The sequence below is a fragment of the Trematomus bernacchii genome, unplaced genomic scaffold, assembly GCF_902827165.1.
Source record: "Trematomus bernacchii unplaced genomic scaffold, fTreBer1.1, whole genome shotgun sequence".
NCBI classification, from domain to species: domain Eukaryota; kingdom Metazoa; phylum Chordata; class Actinopteri; order Perciformes; family Nototheniidae; genus Trematomus; species Trematomus bernacchii.
Window position 1 is genome coordinate 128615 of NW_022987722.1, and position 26602 is coordinate 155216.

General features: G+C 41.9%; 1 protein-coding gene across 3 annotated transcripts; it reads right to left on the reverse strand.

Annotated features, from left to right (window-relative positions):
• Window positions 1–408: 408 nt before the first annotated feature.
• On the reverse strand, window positions 409–26237 carry rbm25a (RNA binding motif protein 25a). Of its 3 annotated transcripts, none has more exons than XM_034144337.1 (18): window positions 26002–26237; window positions 25586–25692; window positions 24995–25044; window positions 23913–24074; window positions 23467–23524; window positions 22130–22290; window positions 21049–21249; window positions 20540–20620; window positions 13839–14107; window positions 10726–10837; window positions 10514–10603; window positions 9060–9133; window positions 8831–8981; window positions 5428–5899; window positions 3496–3800; window positions 2207–2305; window positions 2011–2058; window positions 409–910 (listed from the first exon to the last, which is right to left on the reverse strand). In XM_034144337.1, exons 2-18 carry the CDS (start codon window positions 25689–25691, stop codon window positions 818–820), a joined length of 2532 nt encoding a protein of 843 aa, XP_034000228.1. In that variant the 5' UTR covers window position 25692; window positions 26002–26237; the 3' UTR covers window positions 409–817. The 3 variants fall into 3 exon arrangements, with proteins under 3 accessions (XP_034000228.1, XP_034000227.1, XP_034000226.1); XM_034144336.1 differs by having other exon boundaries at window positions 20540–20623; XM_034144335.1 differs by having other exon boundaries at window positions 20540–20626.
• Between the last annotated feature and the right edge of the window lie 365 nt (window positions 26238–26602).

Consider the following 26602-nt stretch of genomic DNA (forward strand, 5'->3'; position numbering starts at 1 on the left):
CAACCAAATGTTTTATGTGTATAAAATGTTTAATATTCATATATATATATTCTTGAATAAAGGGGAAAAATTATTAATAATAATAATAATAATAATAATATTCTTATTTCTGAAACAAAGGCTTTTAAAAACTTAGGATTTACAGAAACTTGGACATTTTTCACAATTTTCTCAACAAAATCATTCAAGAAAATAATTGCCAAAATGAAATGATGAAAATAACAATAGTTCCAGCCCTAAATGACGGATCGCTTATCATTGCTATCTATACAAGTTGGATAGTGGAGAGGGACTTTTGTTATATTGTAATAGGCAGTAAACAATTAGACTGACTTTTTTAGAGAAAACTAAAAAGGCGAGTAAAAATGTACCGTTTGTCATGCAAAGCAAAAAGAAAAGGACACTTTCTTAAAAAAAAGCATATTTATTATCAGTTCACACAACGGAGCCTCAACAGGACGACAGTAAATCAAAGCAGAGTCCAACGTGTTGCAGAACCAAGTGTGTGTGTGTGTGTGTGGGGGTGTGTGGGGGGGAGGGGGGGTAGCAACTGTCTCCAGCCTCAAACAGCATCAACAAAGGAACAAAACACAACCAAAGTTTCATCATGCAGTATGTTTGAGCAATCCCTTTCTGTCCACAGCTGACACTCTCCCTTCCAAGACACACACTCTTACACACACACACACTCTTACACACACACACACACACAGAAGGCTGCTCCTTGCTGATGGGATGGAGGGTGTGATGTGTTTACAGTCTGTGGGCAGCAGATCTGGGATTTAAAAAGGAAGTCGGACGGAGAGACGAGCGGTCTTTATTTCGCGAGTCCGATCTTCTTCGCCTCTGTTTCGTAAATCAACAGCCTCCACATTTTCACTATGAACACTTCTGCCTCTTCATCCAGAACCTGAAAACACACCAGACAGGTTGGGGAAACACACTTTACATCCAACAGCTCAATACATATTTGACATTAATCTGACATGAAAGTTAAATTGATAATTTAGGAGTAACTGTGTACCAATGTAGCAGGTTAGGCTGCTTTAACCCTTAGATGCACAAGTGGGTCTTTTTTGACCCGGTGAGGTGGTTTTCTTGAAGTATCTTTGTAATTACATTTTTTTATCATTTCATATTCCAGCTATTCCTCAAAAAACATGTTTTGGATATCATGCCATTCACATTTTTTATTTACATTTTAAGAAATTGTAGTTTTTGTATTTCTACCCCAAGCTTCCATAAGTGGGTCAAAAATGACCCGCATGCATTTTCTATGTAATCCTATGGGAACCTTTGATTCTTATCACCTGTTGCTGTCAGGAATACATTCACTGTAGACCACACAGACTACATCACACGTGACAACTCTCAGGAAGATTATTTTACAAGATCTGATACCTGTCAGTATAATAATAATAATAATAATAATAATACATTATATTTGTATAGGGCTTTTCAAGGACTCAAAATCGCTTTACAATATAAGGGAAGGTTAGGGTGGGGGGTATAGGACTATCAAACTTGATCAACCGGCATGGATTGATGGGGGGTGGGCTATGAGTAGACAAGAGGAGAAGAGATGAGTTTTGAAAAGGGACTGGAATACTGTGAGGGTCTCAGAATAGCGGAGATCTTGGCATCAATATGTTCAAAACGTTTTTTTTCAAAATGTAAAAGAAAATGTCTAAAATTATAAATAGTGAAACATTTAATATAAAATATTTCTTGTGTGAACCAAAATATAATACTAAATATTATACAAGTGATTTTTCTTAACCAAAATGACAAAAAATGGGATAAAAACACATATTATTCTAATACGGGTCCTTTTTGACCCACTTATGGAAGAGTGTAGGGTCCAGTCACTCTAAGTGCATCTAAGGGTTAAATGAGGACAACCCCAATATAAATTACCTATAGACCCCAAATAAGGAAAGGCATTGAAATGAAACCAAACTTCATAAAAGATTAATTAAAATGTCAATGTGTCTTTGTAGTTTATCTTACCATTGCAACATCATCAAGAATTCCCTGAGGGGTGCTGTGTGCCATCACCTGGGGGGGGGGGAAGCAGCAGAGAAACACATTTCAAGACACACACAAGTACAAATTATATATCAAAAACATTCTTAGATAAATATTCAATACCTGACATATCTTCAATGTGGACAAATACTTTCAATTAAGGTAAATAATCACAAACCTTTGAGCAGACAAACTCCACCAGCGTCGCCTCCTCCTCTCCGATGTATTCAATAATCTTTTTATTGATCCACGGTTTAATGCGGCGATCCATCAGAGACTGCAGGAAGAAAAACACATTTTAAAATACTGATCATATAATTTACAACACTGTAAAAAATTAAATTAGCATCGCATCGATTGCAGTTTTATTGGACAAATTGCACTTAAATCTGAAATGCTGATTCCCTTTCCTTCACGGCAATTCAAATATAATGGTATGTTGGTATTATAATTGACTATTAAATAAGTAACTTTTTCCCCAAAGTGCACACAATTTAAGGACTTTCTCTCAGTCGCATACATTTCAAAATAAAAACGCAAAATAAAAATAGAATCCAGTTGAATATAAATTAGACAATATCTCACTTTAACCTTTTTCACAAACTGGTGGAAAAGATCTTTATAGGAAGACATATCATGTAATTTACATCAAGTCTTTATGTTCTTGTGTGTGATATTGTGTAAGTAACATCATGCTTTTTATGACTGCACATATTTTAGTATTTACTTATACATCAGTGCCATCATAAGAGAGACAGAGGTGAAAGGGGATGACATTGCCTGAAATGTATGAAGCCTCGGAAGTCGAACCCACATACTTGGCCACCACCAAGACCGTGAAACACCTGAACTTTTGAAAGCACATCCATAACATCCATCTGTTTGCAACTCATATATATCAATATTCCAATTACTTGTATATAGACTATTCTGCACTATTTCTATTTCTATTATATTATATTTTATTATATTTATGTGTTGCACTGTTGGAGGAGCCTGTAACCTCAGATTTTCATTGACACATCTACACTGTAGCTTTGTACACATGACAATAAAAGCCTTGAACCTTGAACCACCACCGAGTTTATGTATGCACCATAAACATCAAAGCAAATTCCTTGTATGTGTAACACGACTTGGTTCCTAATTCTGCATTAGTGGAAATCTTTAAGACTTGTAAATACATGTTACTTATTGACTTGTTTACTGCCTTGACCGTATTGTTCTTGTATTCGTATGGTACTGTGTTGTAAGCGTATCGTTCAATGTATCATAGGTCCAATTTATAGTCACTTTACATATTATACATTAAAAGTTTTTAGCTTGTATTGTCAAAATGATACTTACACTGTCTGTTATGTGTGATGCTTGGAATTTCGCTGTACTCTGTGTAGTGACAATAAAGGAATCTAATCTACTTGACGCTGCATCTCTACCCTAAACGTCTTAATCTAAGAAAGTGTTTACCGAGTCGACCATGGCCCAGTCCAGCGGGTAGGAGAACAGCTCCGGTCTGGCGGTGGGGATTTTCTCGATGAGGCTCTTGATGTGTTTCCGTTTCTCCTCCGTGTTGACGCCGCCTTTGGGCCCCGGCATCTCGGCCCCGTCCAGCCCGAGGCTCTTGTCGTCGTCTCCGTAATCCAGAGGAACCAGTTTCCTTTTGCGCGGCTGCTCGTCCGCCTCCTCCTCGTCAAACTTGTTGAAAACACTTTCCACCGTCGCCAGCTTCTTCCGCTTGCCTACGTTCAGCTGGCTGGGGCTGTTGGAGGCGCCTGGAGGAGAAACACTACAGTATTAAAGGTCACCTATTATACAAAATCCACTTTTTCATGTCTCTTCTACATCAACATGTGTCCCCTCTTCTTCATGTCTCTTCTACATCAACATGTGTCCCCTCTTCTTCATGTCTTTTCTACATCAACATGTGTCCCCTCTTCTCCATGTCTCTTCTACATCAACATGTGTCCCCTCTTCTCCATGTCTCTTCTACATCAACATGTGTCCCCTCTTCTTCATGTCTCCTCTACATCAACATGTGTCCCCTCTTCTTCATGTCTCTTCTACATCAACATGTGTCCCCTCTTCTCATGTCTCTTCTACATCAACATGTGTCCCCTCTTCTTCATGTCTCTTCTACATCAACATGTGTCCCCTCTTCTTCATGTCTCTTCTACATCAACATGTGTCCCCTCTTCTTCATGTCTCTTCTACATCAACATGTGTCCCCACTTCTTCATGTCTCTTCTACATCAACATGTGTCCCCACTTCTTCATGTCTCTTCTACATCAACATGTGTCCCCTCTTCTTCATGTCTCTTCTACATCAACATGTGTCCCCTCTTCTTCATGTCTCTTCTACATCAACATGTGTCCCCTCTTTTTCATGTCTCTTCTACATCAACATGTGTCCCCACTTCTTCATGTCTCTTCTACATCAACATGTGTCCCCTCTTCTTCATGTCTCTTCTACATCAACATGTGTCCCCTCTTCTTCATGTCTCTTCTACATCAACATGTGTCCCCACTTCTTCATGTCTCTTCTACATCAACATGTGTCCCCTCTTCTTCATGTCTCTTCTACATCAACATGTGTCCCCCTCTTCTTCATGTCTCTTCTACATCAACATGTGTCCCCCTCTTCTTCATGTCTCTTCTACATCAACATGTGTCCCCTCTTCTTCATGTCTCTTCTACATCAACATGTGTCCCCTCTTCTTCATGTCTCTTCTACATCAACATGTGTCCCCTCTTCTTCATGTCTCTTCTACATCAACATGTGTCCCCTCTTCTTCATGTCTCTTCTACATCAACATGTGTCCCCTCTTCTTCATGTCTCTTCTACATCAACATGTGTCCCTCTTCTTCATTCTTCTATCACATGTGTCCCCTCTTCTCATTCTCTTCTACATCAACATGTGTCCCCTCTTCTTCATGTCTCCTCTACATCAACATGTGTCCCCTCTTCTTCATGTCTCTTCTACATCAACATGTGTCCCCTCTTCTTCATGTCTCTTCTACATCAACATGTGTCCCCTCTTCTTCATGTCTCTTCTACATCAACATGTGTCCCCTCTTCTTCATGTCTCTTCTACATCAACATGTGTCCCCTCTTCTTCATGTCTCTTCTACATCAACATGTGTGCCCTCTTCTTCATGTCTCTTCTACATCAACATGTGTCCCCTCTTCTTCATGTCTCTTCTACATCAACATGTGTCCCAAATCGTGCAGCCCTAGTTTCTACACATTCTCAGATATAATTCATCATTTGCCACACAGTCTTTATTAGCACCCTGAAATGACCCCCCCTATGTACTGAATCCAGAACCATTTTGAATCACATGGTCATACACCGATAGATACCCTCCCCTTATATCCCTATATATTACCTCTGTACTCACCCAGTTTGAGACTGAGGCCTATCTTGGGCCGCAGCTCCTCGGGGGGCTGCACCTCCGGAGAGTTTTCCCCCGGGATGATGATGCCGCAGGGGGACTCGTTGCCGGGCGAGTTGGGGGTGGCGTCCCCGCTGCCAGAGGACACAGAGGGAGCCGTGGTGATGGGCCTCATGACGGGTTTAATCTGCGGCGGTTCTTCGGCCTCCTGTGAGTCTTCAGCGTCGGGGAAGTCTTCCTCCATCGCCGCCTCCTCTTCATCATCATCGTCCGACTGCTGCTGCTGCTGCTGCTGCTGCTGCTGCTGCTGCTGCTGCTGCGGGGGGGCACGGGGAATCGGCTCTTCTTCTCTTCTTCCAGAGCTTCTCTTCTCCCGGTCACGATCACGGTCACGGTGAGATTTCTCCCGGTGAACGATGTCCTCCTCCAGTTCGAGTTTGAGAGGCGGCTGCCGTCTGCGCTCGGCCTCCTCCTCCATCTGGAGACATACACATCGAGAAACGATTATATCATTAGTTTCAAGTTTCAAGGCTTTTATTGTCATTCGGACATTAGCTACAGTGGAGTTATGTCGATGGAAATCTTAGGTCACAGGTGTGGGGGAAACTTCTGAAGCAATAGGAGTCAGGACGAGAGCTGGAGCTTTGATGTCAAACACTGACGGTTTATTACGAGCTTCGGCCGGAGAATTCACAAGACATGTCACGGGCCACGAGTTGACCACACGGTTGAGATGCCACAATAAATTCTGAAGAACTCTACCCCAGACTAGGGCTGAACGATTAATCAATTTTAAATCGAAATCGCGATATGAAATGATGCAATTATCAAATCGCAAAGCCTGCAATTTTTTTTAATTATTATTTTCTTGTGTGTCAGTCATCCACACCAATCAGAAGTGCTGTGCTCCACATGTACCAGCCATTGTTAACCAATCAGAAGTGGCCCATGATAGAAGGTGATAGACAGATTGATCCAATCACCTGCCAAGTGTTTTTGAAATACTTTTCCAAATGGCTTCCAATGGAGCTTTCCTAGATGCTTTGGTGAAACAAACCACCTGAGTCAGGTTAGTAACGCTCCATCACATGTTTCACATCTATTACAGGGTGAATCTTAAACTGAAGCTTGACTTTAAAGCAACCCAACGGAAGTTTCATGTAAGTTTAGTTCTTCTACTCGTAGCTCGGGCTGCGGGGGTGCTAGAGACGGGAGCACGTTGATACGACCTTCCTAGCCGGAGATATGGCCGCATTTTACAATAAACTTCTGTTGGGTCGCTTAAAAACAAATATCGCAAATCGAATTGCAATATCTGTCAGAAAAATCGCAATTAGATTATTTCCCCAAATCGTGCAGCCCTACCCCAGACCCATGTATTTAACTAGTTCAGAGTGTAATAATCAACATTCTTCAATAGATAGACTAAACAGCTGAGGACACTGAATCACATTTGTTGTCGCTTATGGCTCGAGGTCATCTACACCCCGAGAAGGATGTGTTCCAGGTGTCCCACATCAATAACTATCTCTGACCGACAGTTGCCCGGTCATAAACTGGTAACAACAACAAAATGCTAGGGCAGCCCCTCCTTATGGGAGATAACGGCTGCTCAAGGTTGGTCAGCTGCGTCAGAGGGCGAAGGAGGAGGACATGCAGGGCAAATTATTCCCCAACAACCGGCTCCTCCGACAGTGAAACACAAAAAAACAGATAATTATTGGTGCTCTTTTCATTATGTGTGCAATAATTAATACCTGTTGACTGGTAGCATTTTAACAGACGCATTTAGGGCCGCGTCATTATGGCAAAACATCATCAAATATATTTTTTTATTAAAAGGTAATGTTTATTTGGTGCCACAGGTCCAGGTTACACGTGCAATCGTAAGTGAGAAATATTCTTTATTCAAGATTCAGAGGTTTTAATGTCTTATAAGCTACAGTGTAGAAATGGCAATGACATTCTTCTGACCTGAGCTCCTCCAGCAATGCAACATATAATAAAATACAAGATAAAAAGTACTGCAAAAAGTCTATATATTTAAGCAATAGCTCACGACAGGCCGTGGTATATGGTCATTATATCACAGCTAAGGGGCATGGTTCGGCCTGATGCGAAGCGCGCTAGGGGGCGTGGTTCGGCCTGATGCGAAGCGCGCTAGGGGGCGTGGTTCGGCCTGATGCGAAGCGCGCTAGGGGGCGTGGTTCGGCCTGATGCGAAGCGCGCTAGGGGACGTGGTTCGGCCTGATGCGAAGCGCGCTAGGGGGCGTGGTTCGGCCTGATGCGAAGCGCGCTAGGGGGCGTGGTTCGGCCTGATGCGAAGCGCGCTAGGGGGCGTGGTTCGGCCTGATGCGAAGCGCGCTAGGGGGCGTGGTTCGGCCTGATGCGAAGCGCGCTAGGGGGCGTGGTTCGGCCTGATGCGAAGCGCGCTAGGGGGCGTGGTTCGGCCTGATGCGAAGCGCGCTAGGGGACGTGGTTCGGCCTGATGCGAAGCGCGCTAGGGGGCGTGGTTCGGCCTGATGCGAAGCGCGCTAGGGGGCGTGGTTCGGCCTGATGCCAAGCGCGCTAGGGGACGTGGTTCGGCCTGATGCGAAGCGCGCTAGGGGGCGTGGTTCGGCCTGATGCGAAGCGCGCTAGGGGGCGTGGTTCGGCCTGATGCGAAGCGCGCTAGGGGACGTGGTTCGGCCTGATGCGAAGCGCGCTAGGGGACGTGGTTCGGCCTGATGCGAAGCGCGCTAGGTGGCGTGGTTCGGCCTGATGCGAAGCGCGCTAGGGGGCGTGGTTCGGCCTGATGCGAAGCGCGCTAGGGGACGTGGTTCGGCCTGATGCGAAGCGCGCTAGGGGACGTGGTTCGGCCTGATGCGAAGCGCGCTAGGGGGCGTGGTTCGGCCTGATGCGAAGCGCGCTAGGGGGCGTGGTTCGGCCCCTTATATTAGACAGAGAGCGTTGATCCATTATTTGGCTATTTATTTACATTAGTGTATGTTGCCGTTTATTGTGCACCCACTGAAAAACTGTCCAGCATCAGTAGCATGGCTTACGTGGTTACTTGTATAGGTTGAGGTTGAGGTTGTTCTAGGCTGTTTTTTGGCGTGGCGAGAATATTGCTCCACTTTCTCCGGTCCCCGAGATTCGGCTTCCAGTAGCTCTGGAGAGAGCTTTCGCACCTGTGGCCACTAACGGTCATCATTTCTCTGCTTTGTTTCAAGACCCGCATCAGAAAGCTTTTGAATGGTGGTACTTTTCCAGTTGGTCTACCTGCTCTTCACGTAGCTCTGCATGTCGTCGTTTAGGTGCTTTTTTTTCTGGCAAAAGCCCCGAGTTAGTTTGCGTCGTAAGGTATCTCGGGATCATGGGAGTAGTCTTCCTCCGCATTGTTACTGAAATGCATGAAAGCAGGACTCACCCTCTGCAGCTCAGCCTCAGGGTCGGGGTGACCTTCAGCCAGCAGCCTCTGTCTGATCTCCTCATGCTCCTCCTTCTCTCTCTTCCTGTCTCTCTCGTCCAGCTCTGTCTCCTTTTCTCTGTCACGGAGTCTCTTCTGCAGAGCGCTGCCCCTGAGGACGAGAAGCAGAGGTCAAACAACGAAGACATGCGTGCAGCTCACGCTTCTAAATAAGCTTTAGGATATTTACCTGTAGTATTTAGGGTCGTCTCTGTCGTCGTCGTAATCTTCAAGGAACTCTTTCAGCCTTTTGGCTTCTTTCATCTGAATTCAAACACAATAATAGTTATCTGCATACATTCTTTACACATCACGTCGTCAACATCACATAACACTGTTAAACACCTGAACTTTTGAAGAACATCCATCTGTTTGCAACTCATACATATCAATATTCCAATGCCTTGTATATACACTATTCTGCACTATTTCTATTCTATTCTATTTGATTGTGTTGCCCTGTTGGAGGAGCCTGTGACCTAAGATTGTCATTACTACTCTGTAGCTATGCACACATGACAATAAAAGCCTTGAATCTTGAATAACACATCGTCTGACACCAGCGTTTCCGCCAGGCGGGCGTCTTGCCGTCTACATTTTTTTAGAATTCGAGAGAAGATCGAGAGTTTTTATAGCTTGAAATGACGAAAGGGAAAAAGGACAAGGACATCCCTCAGTTGGAGGGGCAAAGGAGTCTGGTGGGATTATTTTCGCCGCCAGCAAAGCGTGTTCCTGTGACGGAAAGTGTACTGCCGGCGAGCCTTGACGGGGGGTGCTAGTGGAGCACGCGCGTGAACTGCGAGCGCCGGAGCCTCGCAGCGGCGAAACTGAGGCTCCGTGGTAAACTGTGGTAACATGAAGAGCCGCTTAGGAGCCGAAATAGCCGGCTCTTCTTAGTGAGCCGAGCCAAACGATCCGACTCACTAAAAAGAGCCGGAATTCCCATCACTAATACGTAAAGAGATAGTATCTATAACAGGAATCCTGAAGTCAAATGTAAGACCTTTTAAGACCCTTTCCATACATTTTAAGCCACTTTGAGTTCTAACCGGTTACATTGGCGACACACTTTACCTCACATTTACTATATACAGTATTGATTGTCCTTCCTCCTTATCTTCCAACCATTTGGACGCTAACTTGCATTTCCCCATAACCATGTTGTTTAACAACCGGCGTAAACGGACCTTCGCGCGCTATCAAGCAGTGAGCGTGCGATGTCCTGTTCAGATGACGTCAAATCCAACGGGATGCCATAAATAAACTACACAGAATCACACTACACACCTACGCAATGATTACATTCAGGCAAACTGTAGAATACAACCTCTTTGGACAATTTATATACTTATTGAAAACAAGCTACAAAATGTAATACCTTGGAAAATGCCGTTTAATACTTTTTAATAGCCTTAATTTTCGCTAAATTGATTTATCAACTTTGAATACTTTTTAAGACCCCGCGGACACCCTGATAAAAGGGACGGCTCAATTCAAAATTCAAGTCACGTGACGCGACGTGACGTCACACCCCCCGCTCTCGGGGTGGACGCCCTCTCAGCCCTGGTCTGGCGGAAACACTGTCTGACACCAATGGCTGTAATTATATGCTTGTAATTTGCTGTGGTTTGTATTCATGAGTACCATTTCCCGACGCCTCTCGTCCTCGCGCTCCGTCTCTTTGCTGTAGTCGCGAGCCTTCTTCCTCTCCCGGATCTCCCAGTTTTTCAGGCGCTTTAAGAAGAAAGATAACCATCACTGAGTCAGACATAAACAAAGTACAGTCCTTAAATGCATTTCTTTATTTAGCATTTAATTGAACAAAATCTAAATGACAGGAGAGATGATGAACGTACTTCTTGGTAAGCGGCCTCCTTGTCTCGGAGCCTCCTCTCCAGTCTCCTCCGCTCGTAAACGTCCTCCTCGTCTTCTTCACGGTCTCGTTTCTTGTCTTCTCGAGTCCTCTCTCTGCAGAACAGTTGGATTAGTTTTGTACCAGAGCCATTCAAATACATGAATACATACACTTATAATGCAGTAACTAACAGATTTACTACACTTAGGTCCCAGTTCTCTTACAGATATTTTGCTTCCTGCTATTTAGACATTGCACCATTCCAAATCCTAATTGTGCAGCTTTCATTTTAAAGGTCCCCTATTATACTGTTTTTCATCAATATATTACAGGTCTCAGATATATACAGAACATGTCTCTGAAGTGTTTGGCTCCAAACACCAAACAGATCATTGCAGCATCCCATAATCCCCTCTGTTTCAGCCCTGTTTCCAAAGTGCTGATTCTCTGTCTGTTACTTTAGATGAAAATAAGGAGCCCCTCCCCACGCCCCTCTGAGAGAGATTTGGTTAAAAAGTACTTTGCCGTACTTAGTTCCCCCATGGAACTATCTAGTAGATCACGTTCACACCGGAATAAGTCCCTGAGGAAGGATTAGGCAAATGAAGCCGCCAACGTCACTTCTTCTTCTTCTTTGGGTTTACTGGCAGGCCGCAAACAACTTCACGGCGTATACTGCCACCCGAAGTCCCTGGCCGGAAGTCCCCGGAGTTGGGGACTGGCTTCAGTAGAAGCTGCTGGGACTCCCAGCAGCTTCTACTGAAGCCTTCCGAGTAAATCGCCAGAACGCCGACACCTCCTCATCACTTCTGCCGCTCCCATGTTTTCTTTTTTGTTGCCATAAGTTAGTCTCTCTCCGTTGGTGCGCTGGGCTAATGCTAATAATGCTAATGCCAGCAAATACAATGGCGGCTTCACAAAACTTTGCAGAGTTTTACGGGGCGTGGTTTGCAATTCGCCCAGCCAATCAGAAATTTGAACTTTTTTCTCCCCAGGAAAGACCCTGCTCTCTAGCAGGGACTGAAAAGGGGGGAAAAGTTCTCTGGTGTGAAAGCGCCTAATGGTGCTCTAGGAGGAGATTCAGGTGATAAGGTGGGGGGGGGGGGGTTACCTTGTCAAGCCAAAAAATCGTCATGACATCATAAAGTGGCCAAAATCTGATCAGCTCATTTTCAGACAGGTTTTTATATAAATGGATCAGGACAAAAAGAGAGAGAATCTTTGTTCCTGAAACTTTCAGAGTCTCTTTACACAGAGGGGACACATGTTGATGTAGAAGAGACATGAAGAAGAGGGGACACATGTTGATGTAGAAGAGACATGAAGAAGAGGGGACACATGTTGATGTAGAATAGACATGAAGAAGAGGGGACACATGATGATGTAGAAGAGACATGAAGAAGAGGGGACACATGGTGATGTAGAAGAGACATGAAGAAGAGGGGACACATGATGATGTAGAAGAGACATGAAGAAGAGGGGACACATGGTGATGTAGAAGAGACATGAAGAAGAGGGGACACATGTTGATGTAGAAGAGACATGAAGAAGAGGGGACACATGTTGATGTAGAAGAGACATGAAGCAGAGGGGACACATGTTGATGTAGAAGAGACATGAAGCAGAGGGGACACATGTTGATGTAGAAGAGACATGAAGAAGAGGGGACACATGTTGATGTAGAAGAGACATGAAGAAGAGGGGACACATGTTGATGTAGAAGAGACATGAAGAAGAGGGGACACATGTTGATGTAGAAGAGACATGAAGCAGAGGGGACACATGTTGATGTAGAAGAGACATGAAGAAGAGGGGACACATGTTGATGTAGAAGAGACATGAAGAAGAGGGGACACATGTTGATGTAGAAGAGACATGAAGAAGAGGGGACACATGTTGATGTAGAAGAGACATGAAGAAGAGGGGACACATGTTGATGTAGAAGAGACATGAAGAAGAGGGGACACATGTTGATGTAGAAGAGACATGAAGAAGAGGGGACACATGTTGATGTAGAAGAGACATGAAGAAGAGAGGACACATGTTGATGTAGAAGAGACATGAAGAAGAGGGGACACATGTTGATGTAGAAGAGACATGAAGAAGAGGGGACACATGTTGATGTAGAAGAGACATGAAGAAGAGGGGACACATGTTGATGTAGAAGAGACATGAAGAAGAGGGGACACATGTTGATGTAGAAGAGACATGAAGAAGAGGGGACACATGTTGATGTAGAAGAGACATGAAGAAGAGGGGACACATGTTGATGTAGAAGAGACATGAAGAAGAGGGGACACGTGTTGATGTAGAAGAGACATGAAGAAGAGGGGACACATGTTGATGTAGAAGAGACATGAAGAAGAGGGGACACGTGTTGATGTAGAAGAGACATGAAGAAGAGGGGACACATGTTGATGTAGAAGAGACATGAAGCAGAGGGGACACATGTTGATGTAGAAGAGACATGAAGAAGAGGGGACACGTGTTGATGTAGAAGAGACATGAAGAAGAGGGGACACATGTTGATGTAGAAGAGACATGAAGAAGAGGGGACACATGTTGATGTAGAAGAGACATGAAGAAGAGGGGACACGTGTTGATGTAGAAGAGACATGAAGAAGAGGGGACACATGTTGATGTAGAAGAGACATGAAGAAGAGGGGACACGTGTTGATGTAGAAGAGACATGAAGAAGAGGGGACACATGTTGATGTAGAAGAGACATGAAGAAGAGGGGACACATGTTGATGTAGAAGAGACATGAAGAAGAGGGGACACGTGTTGATGTAGAAGAGACATGAAGAAGAGGGGACACGTGTTGATGTAGAAGAGACATGAAGAAGAGGGGACACGTGTTGATGTAGAAGAGACATGAAGAAGAGGGGACACATGTTGATGTAGAAGAGACATGAAGAAGAGGGGACACATGTTGATGTAGAAGAGACATGAAGAAGAGGGGACACGTGTTGATGTAGAAGAGACATGAAGAAGTGGATTTTGCATAATAGGTGACCTTTAAGAAGGCAATGAAGACAAGAAGGTTGGATCTCATCACATTTGCATTGATCTCATAATAAGTTACATGACCTCTGACCCCTCAGCTCCACTCACCTGGATCTGCTCCGCCCCTCGCTGACGTCTCGACTCCTCTCTCTCTCCCTCGTCCTCTCCCTCTCCTTCGTCCTCTCTCGCTCACGATCTCTCTCTCTCTCGCGGTCCCGGTCTCTCTCTCGCTCCTTGTCTCTCTCCCTCTCCCTCTCCTTCTCCTTCTCGCGGTCCCGGCGCTCCCTCTCTCTCTCCCGCTCTTTGTCCCTCTCCCTCCTCTCCTTATCGATCTCCATTCGCTCCTTCTCCTTCTTTCCTTTTTCCTCCTCCAGCTTCTGCAGGACCGCGACAGGAAGAAAACGGGAAAACAAATGTGTTACTAGATTCTCCATATTTTTAATACATCATAATTAAATACAACAAACATGTTTTAAAAGCAGGATACTGGAAATAATTCGCCTCCATTGGCCAGACATGCTCACATACTGCCAGGACTCACAGCTGCTCCTCTTGTTTCCTGCAGGAGGTCCGCTGTTTAATGCACACACACTAACTTAAGACCATACATTACAGAGAAACCCTGGAAACAAACACCTAGAAACTTCTATTAAAGGAAGAAGAGGAAGAGAAAACCTGACTGACTGCATATTATTATTACCGTCTAAACAGCTCCATCTTCTATTGCTAGTCATGTGTATTCATATGATGTGTGATAGTGTCAGTACTGGTCCATAGTGATTCTTATTTATTCCTTTTTTTAGATGAATCCTGTGTATGAACAATTCTAAACAAAAAGCTTTATTTTATTATTATCATTTTGTATATTTCTTAATATTTGTATAATATGAAGAATTATTCTTAAAGGTCACCTATCATGCTATTTTTAGGCAATAGCATAGGTCTCAGATATATAAAAATATATAAAAAACATGTCTTTGAAGTGTTTTGCTCAAAATACCAAACAGATCACCCATTCTAGCCATGCCTCATATCCCTCTATTTCACTTCCTGTTTCAAAAGTGCTGATTTTGGGTATAAAGCTTTAAAAAATAAAAAAGGAGGGGGCTGAGCTCATGCGGGACCCGGCAGCTACTGTCTAAACTAAATACTGCGGTGATGAAACGCCATATCATGGATTATCAAGGATTCTTTCTGAAACAGTATGGAGCTCAAAGGCTTTCTCTCTTGCCGGTTATACCACAAGGTGAGTTCCTTTTTATTTCCTGCTTCTTCACACACATGCTCTCCAGTACAGGTTAGCTCTGAGTGTTAGCGATGCTAATGTAAACACCGACCATATTACGTCCAAAACAGTCGGGCATTGTTTCTGATAGCAACGTTTCTGATAGGGCCGTGGGTGTAAAGCCAGCCTACATTTACGATATTACGTCATATCGGACGCAAATCTGGATCAGCTCCGTTGTTCCCCCGTTTTTAGAGATTTGGGTACGGAGGAAAAGAGAGAGGGTTTTATTTTCTGACGCTGCGTGAGTTCCCTGACACACCGGGGACAAATATTTATGTATAAAAGACATCAAAAAGTGCATTTTGCATGATAGGTCCCCTTTAAGTAATTCTTTATTTTATTCTTGATATTTTAGTATTATACTGCATGTACAGTACTTCAGCTTTTTTATCTGTCATATTGATATACTTATATTATATTATACATTATTCTGCACTTCTGCTCAGATGCCTTTCGTTGTCCTTGTAGTTATGCAATGATAATAAAGCTTAATCTCATGTAATCCAATATTAAAAACACTTTTACCATTAGCATTATTGTATTTCTTTGTTACCCCAAAGTGCTGCATAGATCACTTCCTATCTACTCTTTTCTCACGTTCTCTCATATGGAGTGTTTTCTTTCTCACATATATAACAGGTCATCCCGTCCTCTGAGATTACGCTCTGATGTAACAAGAGGGCCAGTCCAATAAATACTATATATAGTGGAACACATGTCTACCCACTCTACAAACAAATCAATGCAGGCTATAAGTGCAGGGAGGTAATGGCTTTGACCGGATGCAGGAAACACACGGTGGGTTAAATGTTTATTTAACCATGTAAATATTATGTAATGCTTTTCCACAGATTTGCATTATTCTTTGGGTGTTATTCAAAGTTGTTCTTTTCATGCAGGGCTGTACACTTTTTGATTTGATTTTTACACTTGAAGCTTCTTTTGAATGAAGCATTAAATGTTTCTGGTCATATTTTTTGTCTGAAATTTTTTTTAAAATCCTTACACGAATAATCAGATTTAATGAGTTGGTCAATTTGTATTATAATTCATTTCTGTTTATCTATTTACAACTTGTCAGTGCATCCCTTTTTGTGCAGAAAACTGTATTTCTGGCGTTTTTTGAGGGTTAAATTGTGAATTTTGGAAATTATGACAATGAAATGTCACAATAAAGGTTGACTTTCAGCACTTTAAAACACTCTGTATTTATTATTTTTAAATGTTTGAATCCCACGAGCCTGAGACAATCCTCCGCAGGCACCACTGGAATATAATTCTACAAAAATAAATAGTAAAAAGAATATTAATTTTGCCTCATCTTGATTTTTGACTGTGCAGTAAACATGCACAAGTCTGCAGCATTTGAGTGTAAATTAAGAACGGTACAGCCTCACTTAACGCTATATTTATGAGGTCATCCAGTTGATCTAACGTCACACCGCTCTGATCTCACCTCGGGGTGCCAAGTGGATTTATAAAAGCCCCGAGATTAACGTGGCAAATGTCCCGATTGAGAGAATTATATAATCAGCTCCCATTACATACGAGATGTGCAATACAACAGTGAGAGCTGCACGTCTCTTTTTTAACTGTATTAACTTTTATCATCATCATGTGGGCTATTTTGCATAATTGCTATTTAAACAGACACATATTTAAAACTACAGTACCAGATACCTCTTGTTAAATCAATATTTGGCACATGTAACATAAAATATTATTTTATAAGACATTATATATTTATTTCTTATTTTTACATACACTTTTTCACGTTTTTTTTTCGTTGTCTTTTATTGCACATTTAACTCGAATTTCTTATGTTTAGAGAAATATTGAATTTATATTTTTAACCTTATTTTTTCGGACATTTTACCTTAATTTCTTATATACATATTTTTACATTAGTTTTGATTTAAAATGTTACTTTAACTTATTTGATATATTTTCACGTTTTATTTACCTGTTAATATAAATATTTTCTTAATTTAAATGTCATTGTTAAATTGCAATTTCCCCCAAATAAAATGAACCTGGGAAAAAATGTAAACATTTCTAATTCTCTTCAAAAATCTATTCCCTGGACTTTTTTTGTACCTTGACTGAACTCTAAATATCTTGTGTAAGTATTGACCATTTGTCTGCTTTCCAACTAGTCATCATAAAGTCATGGTGTTTTCTACAGACCGTTGTGGAGCTACAGGTGTGACTCACAGGGGATGAACTTCAGCTCCTACACATCCTACAGGCTACGTGTGGGAGCAAAACAGGTCATGTGTAAAGTCAGAAATAATCAGGAACAAAAAAACGTCCACACGATACCTGTGAAGCATCTAATTACAGCTCGTTCAGCCACATAAACAACAACAACTGAGACAGATTTCATTTTGACACAAGGATATTAGAGAAACAGTCTTACCTGTAGGAAGTCTTCTGGCATCTCTATGGCCTCTCCAACCCAATAAATAATAATAATAAAAACCTCTACTGTGTGATTTAACAAACGTCTAACACATGGGAGTGCTCAGTGCTGTTGGAGAACCACACATCGAGTTGTCATTTTAAGGAGCCAACTCATTGCATGTCCTGTTTTCATCCTATAACTTACCTCTTGTTCTACAATTCGGTTATTGACTGATTTGTAAGGGTTAGTTTGAGACGTACTGCGTGAGAACATCAACGTTTCAAACACTGTGACTGAGGCGAGCTGTTTTAAGTTGCATGCAGAAGGTGTTAACGATCTTATATTTCAAACTGCATGTCTGAGACCACCTCATCGTTATGGTTACAAGTTCCCCTTTTATTTGGGATGTGATATCCATCATGCATCTTAACTTTCAACCCCTTGTTCTGTCTCTATGGGGTTCATTTTCAAATTCCTGCACACGCTTTTCCCCTCTTATTTTCCCCTCATTAATTTATTTTTAAAAGAGCTGCTAAAAAGAGTAATACATACATTATTATATCACTATGTGCAGGAATTGTCTTTTTTCTTATACTTAACCTGCAGTTTTGGCTTGTTTTGATCTTTCAGTGGACTATTCATTCTTTTAAAACATAAAAGAGCTGATTGTCGGACACTATTTTATACAGAAGTACAAAATAATAGTAAAATAGTTTAAAGGTCCCCTATTGTACTGTTTTTCATCAATATATTATAGGTCTCAGATATATACAGAACCTGTCTCTGATTGGCTGAAACACCAATCAGATCATTGCAGCATCCCATAATCCCCTCTGTTTCAGCCCTGTTTCAAAAGTGCTGATTCTCTGTCTGTTACTTTAGATGAAAATAAGGAGCCCCTCCCCACGCCCCTCTGAGAGAGATTTGGGTAAAAGGAACACAATGGTGGTCTAGGCGGAGATTCAGGTGATAAGGTGGGGGGTGGGGGGGGTTACCTTGGTTGCTGATTGGCTAATGGTTAGACAAGCCAACAAATCGTTATGACATCATAAAATGGCCAAAATCTGATCAGCTCATTTTCAGACAGGTTTTTATAGAAATGGATCAGGACAAAAAGAGAGAGAATCTTTGTTCCTGAAACTTTCAGAGTGTCTTTACACAGAGGGGACACATGTTGATGTAGAAGAGACATGAAGAAGTGGATTTAGCATAATAGGTGACCTTTAAGAGAATAGGTCTTTATACAATTTGGGCCACCTATGTAATGTGGGCTGCAACTAATTCCAATTACAATCCTGGTTTCTGTCCAAGGTTTAAAGTCTTACATTTTCAATTTAATATAATATAACACATGGAAAGGGTAATTGTTGTTATATCTGAGAGGCTAAAACAAGCTTTTTCTGATATCTTTGCATAAAAAATGACTTCCAGTTATGGCTTTTATTTTTGCAGCTCGATCAGTAACAGTGTTTGAAGTTCTGATTTAGTTGCGTCTCCCTTTGTCCATGCAGCTTCGTCCTCCTCATTAATAACACCACGGTGATCCACTCATATATTCCCTTGTTTACTTAAGTCTAGTGGGGCTGGAGTCACTGGATCACAGACCAGGAGAAAGAAAGAAAAACTGAAATAAATCCACTCACCTTGCATGTCTTCAGACTCAGAGTGCTGTGGACGGGCGCTCCCTGCTTCATAACACTAGATGCTGCAGTTCAAACTCTGCAGTGGTTAGGCTCATACAGGCTGTGCTTGTTCCTCAAACACATCATTTATCATGTGAGGAACTGCAGAGGTTCACTGAGCTGCCCTGACATCTGTGCATCGCCAGAAATCTGTATGAATCCAGTTTGTTTCCCCAAAAACCCACTTTTAAAATAAAGAATAATCACAGTGAGCTGAGAGCCAGTTGCCCCTCTGCAGAGCCTCCAGCAGGGGGCGCCCAACATGAGTAGAGAAGAAATGGAGGATCATACTTACATCCTATCCTCAAGCAGAGATTCTGAGATTCATCTTGCTCTAGTCACCCAATGAACACTACCACATTGGTGGGGTTTAATCAATAGATTAGCTTTAGAGGGATTTAACATCGTGTCCATGCACTCTGTGTGAAGTCTGTGCAAAACCTTTAGTCTCAAATCTGAACTATAAAGACCAATATGTACTCTGGTCCAATGTGGAAACACTGACAGATACTACTTAGAGAAATCAAATAAGATAGTATAAAAATATTGGAAAATCTACTACTTTCTATTCCTTTAATGTTTGAATTTCACCATCTGAATATAAACACATTGCTTTTTTACTAGAGTTGACAGTAACTATAGAGAGGCGAAGTCCCTCCCTTTCCGGTGGACCTCCATGAGACCTTATTTCAGAAAAAGTATGTATTGAAGTCAATGGCGAGAGAAAGATTATCTTTCGATCCAGTTTGAATTGTGCCACGAATTACACATATGATGTTTGTCAATTTAAAAGATAATTTTACAAGTAAAAAAAATTAAAATGTGTCGTAAAACTGTGAAGTAACACTTTTTTTTGTGTGAAACCGCTCAATGAACTACATCTCCCGTCTCGCACCACACACCAAGACGGCTGTCACGTTGGCACATTTCACTTCTTTCTTTCAGAATGAGGCGGAAAGTATTAAAAGAGGTGAAAATCACTCCAAGTCTGGGCATGTTGAGAGCTGTACATACACACAAGGGGAGTTAGTCGGTTCCTAAGAGCCAGCATGCGGGACCGGGACTCTGGGATTTGTAGTCTTTCTAGTTGCGTATTTTTCATAGTCTTATATTTCAACAGTTTTACGACAAACTGTGACTTTTTTGACATGGAAATTATTTTTTAAGATTGACAAACATCATATGTGTAATTCGTGGCACAATTCAAACGGGATCCAAAGATAATCTTTCTCTCCCCATTGACTTCAATACATACTTTTTCCGAAATAAGGTCCCATGGGTCGGAAGTAGAAGGGCGGGACTTCGCCTCTCTATGTTATGGAGGAATTCACCCTACAAGTTATCTTAACTGCAGCTCCATAGAGATATAGAGGAATTATAAAAGGATTTCATATATCTAAAATGAGTGAGTAATAAGAGCAGTTTGATACATTACCTTGTGTGTGTCTCTGAATTTACTGATCTCTCTGGATATCAGGTCTCTCTTGTCGTCCTCCATCTCCATGGCGTTGATATCCTCCTTCCATAAAGGAGAGAAAGACCAGAAAGACAAACTAAGTACTCAAACGTTAGGGCTGTGCAATTAATCGTATTTTAATCGCAATTACGATTTTGGCCTGCCACAATTACGAAAACATCATCATCGAAAAAAACGATTATTTTGCTTTGCTAAGGTGTGACATATCTGATCTAATTTATTTATCATATTTATATATGTTTAGTAGCTTGTTATTATTTAGCTTTTAAATACAGTTTAACAGTAAGCTACAGATCATTGCACTATCTCACTATTTTTCTTTTTGTATTTACTTGCAATATTTTTTCTGTTTTATTGTGTTGCACTGTTGGTGGAACGTGTGACCTAAGATTTTCATCGTCATGACTACACTGTAGCTATGTACGCATGACTAATAAAAGCCTTGAATCTTCTTAATTAAAACCTACCTCCTCCTTCTTCTCCTTCCTCTTCTTGTTGCGCGGCTGGTTGTCGGGGTCCTGTGACGGAGCGTTCAGCTCGCTGGCGTACTCTCGGGTCAGGATTTCTATTGCTCCCTTCACCACCTGGTCCCGGTGCAGAGTCTCTTCATCCAGGACCTCCTCGTCATCGTCATCGTCGTCCCCGTTCTTTGACCCAACACCTGCGCCCTGAGAGACAAAACCAGAAAATGACAAACTTATAACCCCAACTCAACATAAATGAATTATATTTTAATCTGCTGTTTCAAAGAAGACATTTTTATGGAAGTCCATTTCGGTCAATGAGAGGAAGAAAGAAAGACTCTGTAAGTCTGTATTATGAGAAACTACCTAAAATATTGATATAGCATTTAAAAAAATGATAAACTTAATATTCTTAAAGGTCCCATGTCATGATTTTCTGGTTATTACCCATCACCTTGTGTGTTATGTAGCTTTTTCTGCATGTAAACGGTCTGCAGAGTCACAAACCCTCAAAGTACACCATGTAGCGAGTAAAACTCTAACACAGAAAAGACCTGTCTATGCTGCCCCAGAACGCCTCGTTGGACATTTCTCATTTAATCATTTGTTTCATTTCTGTCCTACACGCCTTGTTGGAGCTCCTGCCTCCCCCCCTCCCTGTGAGCCCACTGTGCTCTGATTGGTCAGCTCGCCCACTCTGTTCTGATGAGTCCACCAGCGTTACAGCGGAACATCAGTGATTATGTGTTACAATGGCGTTTGTTAGCAACCAGAAAATGACACCAGTAATGCTGCGTGGGGTCTGGGTGCCGTGTTGCCGGGACGTTGCGGGGCTCACTGCTGCGAGGAGCGGACAGTGTGAGCTGGGTTCATTTCCTGCTTGCTGCGTGGGATGAGAAGGTAATAAAAACTAATGTTGTTTTTGAAATTGAATATTTAAAAAGGACCAATGATATCATATTCCTTTAGATTGTTTTTCCTATACATGTACCCCAGCTAAGCACCGTTTAGTGTGCACTTGATGTCGATGGTTCTTGGATAAATATATGAGAAAAAGTAAACCCTCATCAGGCGAAGAGCGTACCCCGTTGGCGCTCCTCTTCTTGGCCTTCCACTCCTCCAGCTGGCTCTTGGTCTTGGCGTCGACCTTCACGAGCAGCTTCTTGTCTCCTAACATCAGCTCGTGAAGAAGTCTGAGCGCTCGCAGCGTGGACTCCGGCTCCTTGTACTCACAGAACCCAAACGCTTCAGGAAAGGAGAGCAGAGAGACGATGATTTACAGAAACAAACCTGATATCTTTCAATATTTGCAATGAAAAATATGAAATCTAACAAAGAATGATGATTTTTCGAAAAATGTGTGCAAAAAAATACCTATTTATATTCACTGAAATTCAATGCTGAAAATAACAGTTAGTAGGTCTATCACTGTCTTGTTAATCAGTCAATTCTAAAATCCAATTTTACTATAGAGAGGCGAAGTCCCTCCCCTCCCGGTTGAGCTCCATGGGACCTTATTTCGGAATAAGTATGTATTGAAGTCAATGGGGAGAGAAAGATTATCTTTCGATCCCGTTTTAATTGTGCCACGAATTACACATATGATGTTTGTCAATTTAAAAGATAATTTTACAAGTCAAAAAAATAAAAATGTGTCGTAAAACTGTGAAGTAACACTTTTTTTTGTGTGAAACCGCTCAATGAACTACATCTCCCGTCTCGCACCACACACCAAGACGGCCGTCACGTTGGCACATTTCACTTCTTTCTTTCAGAATGAGGCGGAAAGTATTAAAAGAGGTGAAAATCACTCCAAGTCTGGGCATGTTGAGAGCTGTACATACACACAAGGGGAGTTAGTCGGTTCCGTAAGAGCCAGCATGCGGGACCGGGATTCTGGGATTTGTAGTCTTTCTAGTTGCGTATTTTTCATAGTCTTATATTTCAACAGTTTTACGACAAACTGTGACTTTTTTGACATGGAAATTATTTTTTAAGATTGACAAACATCATATGTGTAATTCGTGGCACAATTCAAACGGGATCGAAAGATAATCTTTCTCTCTCCATTGACTTCAATACGTCTGTGTCACTTCCATTAGGAAATAATTGCCTATTAAGAGACAGGGGCTGCCCTCACTGACAGTCTTTGTCTCAGCTCTCAGACAATTCTGCCTGTGGGTCTGTTTCAGTAGTTGATCAGGCAAACGTTTGCGGTAAGGGCGTATGTATTAGCTTCAATAATGGCTGGGTTATTTAAAAAAAAACCTCGACCCATCTCTTCTATTACTTTGAGGGATAAGCATATTTCAAAATGGTCTAATAAATAGGCTATTTTCTTCTATATAACTGCCATCGCATTGTCTTGCAACAGCTTGGCTTTTTTGGGAAAATAATGTGTTGTGTCTTTGTGTTTCCTACCTTGAAGTTTCCCAGAGGCACCTTGCACCCTTTTCCAGCTCAGAACAATACCACATTTCTATATTGAAAGAGAAGAGAAAAAAAGGATTAAACATTCAGTGCTAGGAAAGGTTGCAGTATTTCTGATTCATTTGTTCCGGGATATGTCATGACGAGTAGGGCTGCAACGCTGTGAGGTTTTAACGATATGATAAGAGTATCAGAAAAGACCACAGTATGAGTACCACCCTTGAGACAAGTTATGACCAGTTATGCTCAAAACCTGTTATGTTGGGATTGTTCAAGTGATTTTCTCGGACAAAAGATGCTGCATCACTCGATGTGTATAAACTGCCTGTTGCCTGAAACTCGAACCTATGCAATTAACTGTTACCGTTTGAGCATTCCTAGGATATTTACTGCTTAAAATAATGTCTTCAATAAAAGGGTGGGGTAGGTACACTTACCGCAAGCAGCTGTCTGACCAACATGTCAGAAGCCTTTTCAGAGATGTTCCCCACGAACACGGTGGTGGTCGGGCCGCCGTTGTCGTCCGAGGCTCTGATGATCGGGTCCTTCTTTATGAGCATCGGCTTATGGGTTATAGACACTGAGGTCGGGATGAGAACCTGCAACATCACAAAACAGGTGTTACTGTAATCCAGCGCAACAACAAAGGCAAGTCACAAAAAGTGCTAGAATGACTATAATTAGATTACAAATGTCTCTGTAGAGTGGTGAAGTGACGAGTCCTAAAACCCGGAAGTGAGTTAGCATTTTACCACTTCTGGTTCCCTCGTCTCAGAGTCAGTGGGTTTTTTGAACTAGTTTTTGGAAAATAGCTGGAAATAAGGTCTGTGTTTGACACAAATTTAAGAGACGGATCACGTTTTGTTCTACGACATTAGATACATCAGCAGTGACCCCACTGGTGATTTTTGAAGAGTTGACGTGTCTGAAAAACGATGGTTGTTACCAAGTGGCTGAATAGGACTACAGAAGTTGTGGAGGACGTTGTATGTCATTACACCGAACACGTAAACACTCCTCTAAGTTTGTTTGCCCTGTTCTGCTTGAAAGCAAGTACCTGCCTCCTGCAGACTGTTCAAACAAACGCTTCAACTTGTACCATTTAGAATCTGTATGTTTGATTATGGATCTTAAGTTGGCGTGACGTTGAAGTCGTGCTGCTGTACTCGGCTGTATTTTGTTTATAGCATAACGTTAGCATTTTGATTCTGGCGATTAGATTTATGATTAGAAAATTATAAAAGTAGGGTAGACATGTGGAGATTATCCGGCTGAACAAAATGTGCATTTCTTTTTTACAATATTCCAAAATCCTATGGAGAAATCCCGTTGCTTTTTTGTCGAGGGAACCAGCAGCTTACTTCCGGGTCGGCCTACAAAAATACGTCATCCCTGCACCGCTCTGTTGAGCAGCAGAATATCAAACCGATTCAAGAGTGACAGTAAGTAAGGATCAGTCAGGTTTTATAGAACAGCTGATGCTTTAAATCACATACAGTAAGAACCGTTTCCAACTCACTGAGGGTGTGGGGGTCAAAACGCCCATATGAACCGGGATCATGGGAGTACCTGGAAATAAACACAAGATACAATAAACAAACCATGTAGTGAGGAATATAACTTCACACAACCACACACAATTCTATGTTTTGTTGTGTGAGATTACCCAAGGTTATAGCAATAACGTTTACAAAGAAATGTTGGTAACTCTCTCTTTCTACTTTAAACTTTTATATACTAGACAGAGTTACTTACAGATGAATTAGAGTTTGTCAAACTAAGAAGGCAGCCAGTAATTATAATTGTATATATAGGTATATATTGCACATTGGTGTTATTGCCAAACAGTGGTTTCGCAGTCTTTGTTTGTGTTGTTGTTGTTTGTGTTGTTGTATGTGTTGTGGTTGTACAGCCTGACTGCTACAGGAAGAAAGGATCTGTTATGCATAACAAGTACTTCTGGATTCTTTTGAAGGCAATTATTTTGTAGTTAAGTAAGATTGTCAATGCAGGACTTTGACTTGTCACATAGCATTTTTACAATCTGTTATTACTACTTTGACTCTAACATATGGGTACTTGTTCTGATATGAAGCTAACACTAACGTACCTGGGGGGACAGTCTGTGCAAACCCCGCATACTGAGGAGGGGGGATCCGGGGGGGTAACTGCGGGATGCCGATCTGCTGGCGGTTCATGGGAGGAGGGTATGACATCCTGAAAGAAATCAACAAATCAGAAACACTTTTAATACACAGAAAGCTATCAGGAACAGAGGATGATCAGCTGAAAACCAGGGAAACAGTGTTCTTCAGAGGCTAACCTGGGCTATGTCATGTTAATCATAATATTACACTTTACTTTAACTATATATATGTCAGCTGACGTCTCAAACTAACCAGTTACTACCTGTTTAGTAAAAAAAAGTGTAATTCCTTCACGTTAACTAGCATCATTAGCTAAAGCTAGCTAGCTGTGGCCTTGCTAGCTCTGTTAGCTTCAGCGGTCATGTGAGGATTCACTCACCTGCTGCTAACACGTGTGAAATAAAACCCAGCGGCTAGTAACACTGTGAGATATCCGGATAAAAGCCCATTAAATACGGTTAACGGGAAAACGTAACGCGTAAGATGAGCGTTTCTATTTCGCTGCAGGAGCCCCAATGGATACAAATAAGAGGGACCCTTTCTGTTCGCAATGGATTGTGGGAAAGCAGAGATAGAGTTTGTTTTTAGTGCCCTAAATTCAGACTGTCAGGCAAATCCTATTTTTTTTTCTTTTCTTTATAAAACCAAACAAATAACCACACAGAAAAGATGTAGACATCATGTTTGGTTTTATTTTGTCTAAGTCAATTTGGCTTAATGAGGCTACCGGTGTCATTAACAAGCCCCCACTGACACTGACGGTTATCCAGATGTGTAAATAACTAAGTACATTTACTCAAGTAGCCTATGACACAGGTGTCACATGAACTTTAAATGTTCTGGAAAGTTCCTTATACAGCTTAAGCCTTTATTTTATCTCATGAAGTCCCTAAGTGACACTGAACAGTCTGGTGGGTCATGGTCCAGGACATGTGATTTTGTGTTCCCATAACAACATGTCCATGTGCCAGGCTAACACA

Excerpts from the sequence above, each read along its gene's own strand:
- rbm25a (XM_034144335.1), bottom strand. The coding sequence starts at position 25,691 with ATGTCATACCCTCCTCCCATGAACCGCCAGCAGATCGGCATCCCGCAG. Across the intron at positions 3,801-5,427 it reads AGGCCTCAGTCTCAAACTGG|GCGCCTCCAACAGCCCCAGC; the intron begins GTGAGTACAGAG and ends TTTCTCCTCCAG. Across the intron at positions 911-2,010 it reads TTCTTGATGATGTTGCAATG|GTTCTGGATGAAGAGGCAGA; the intron begins GTAAGATAAACT and ends GTGTGTTTTCAG.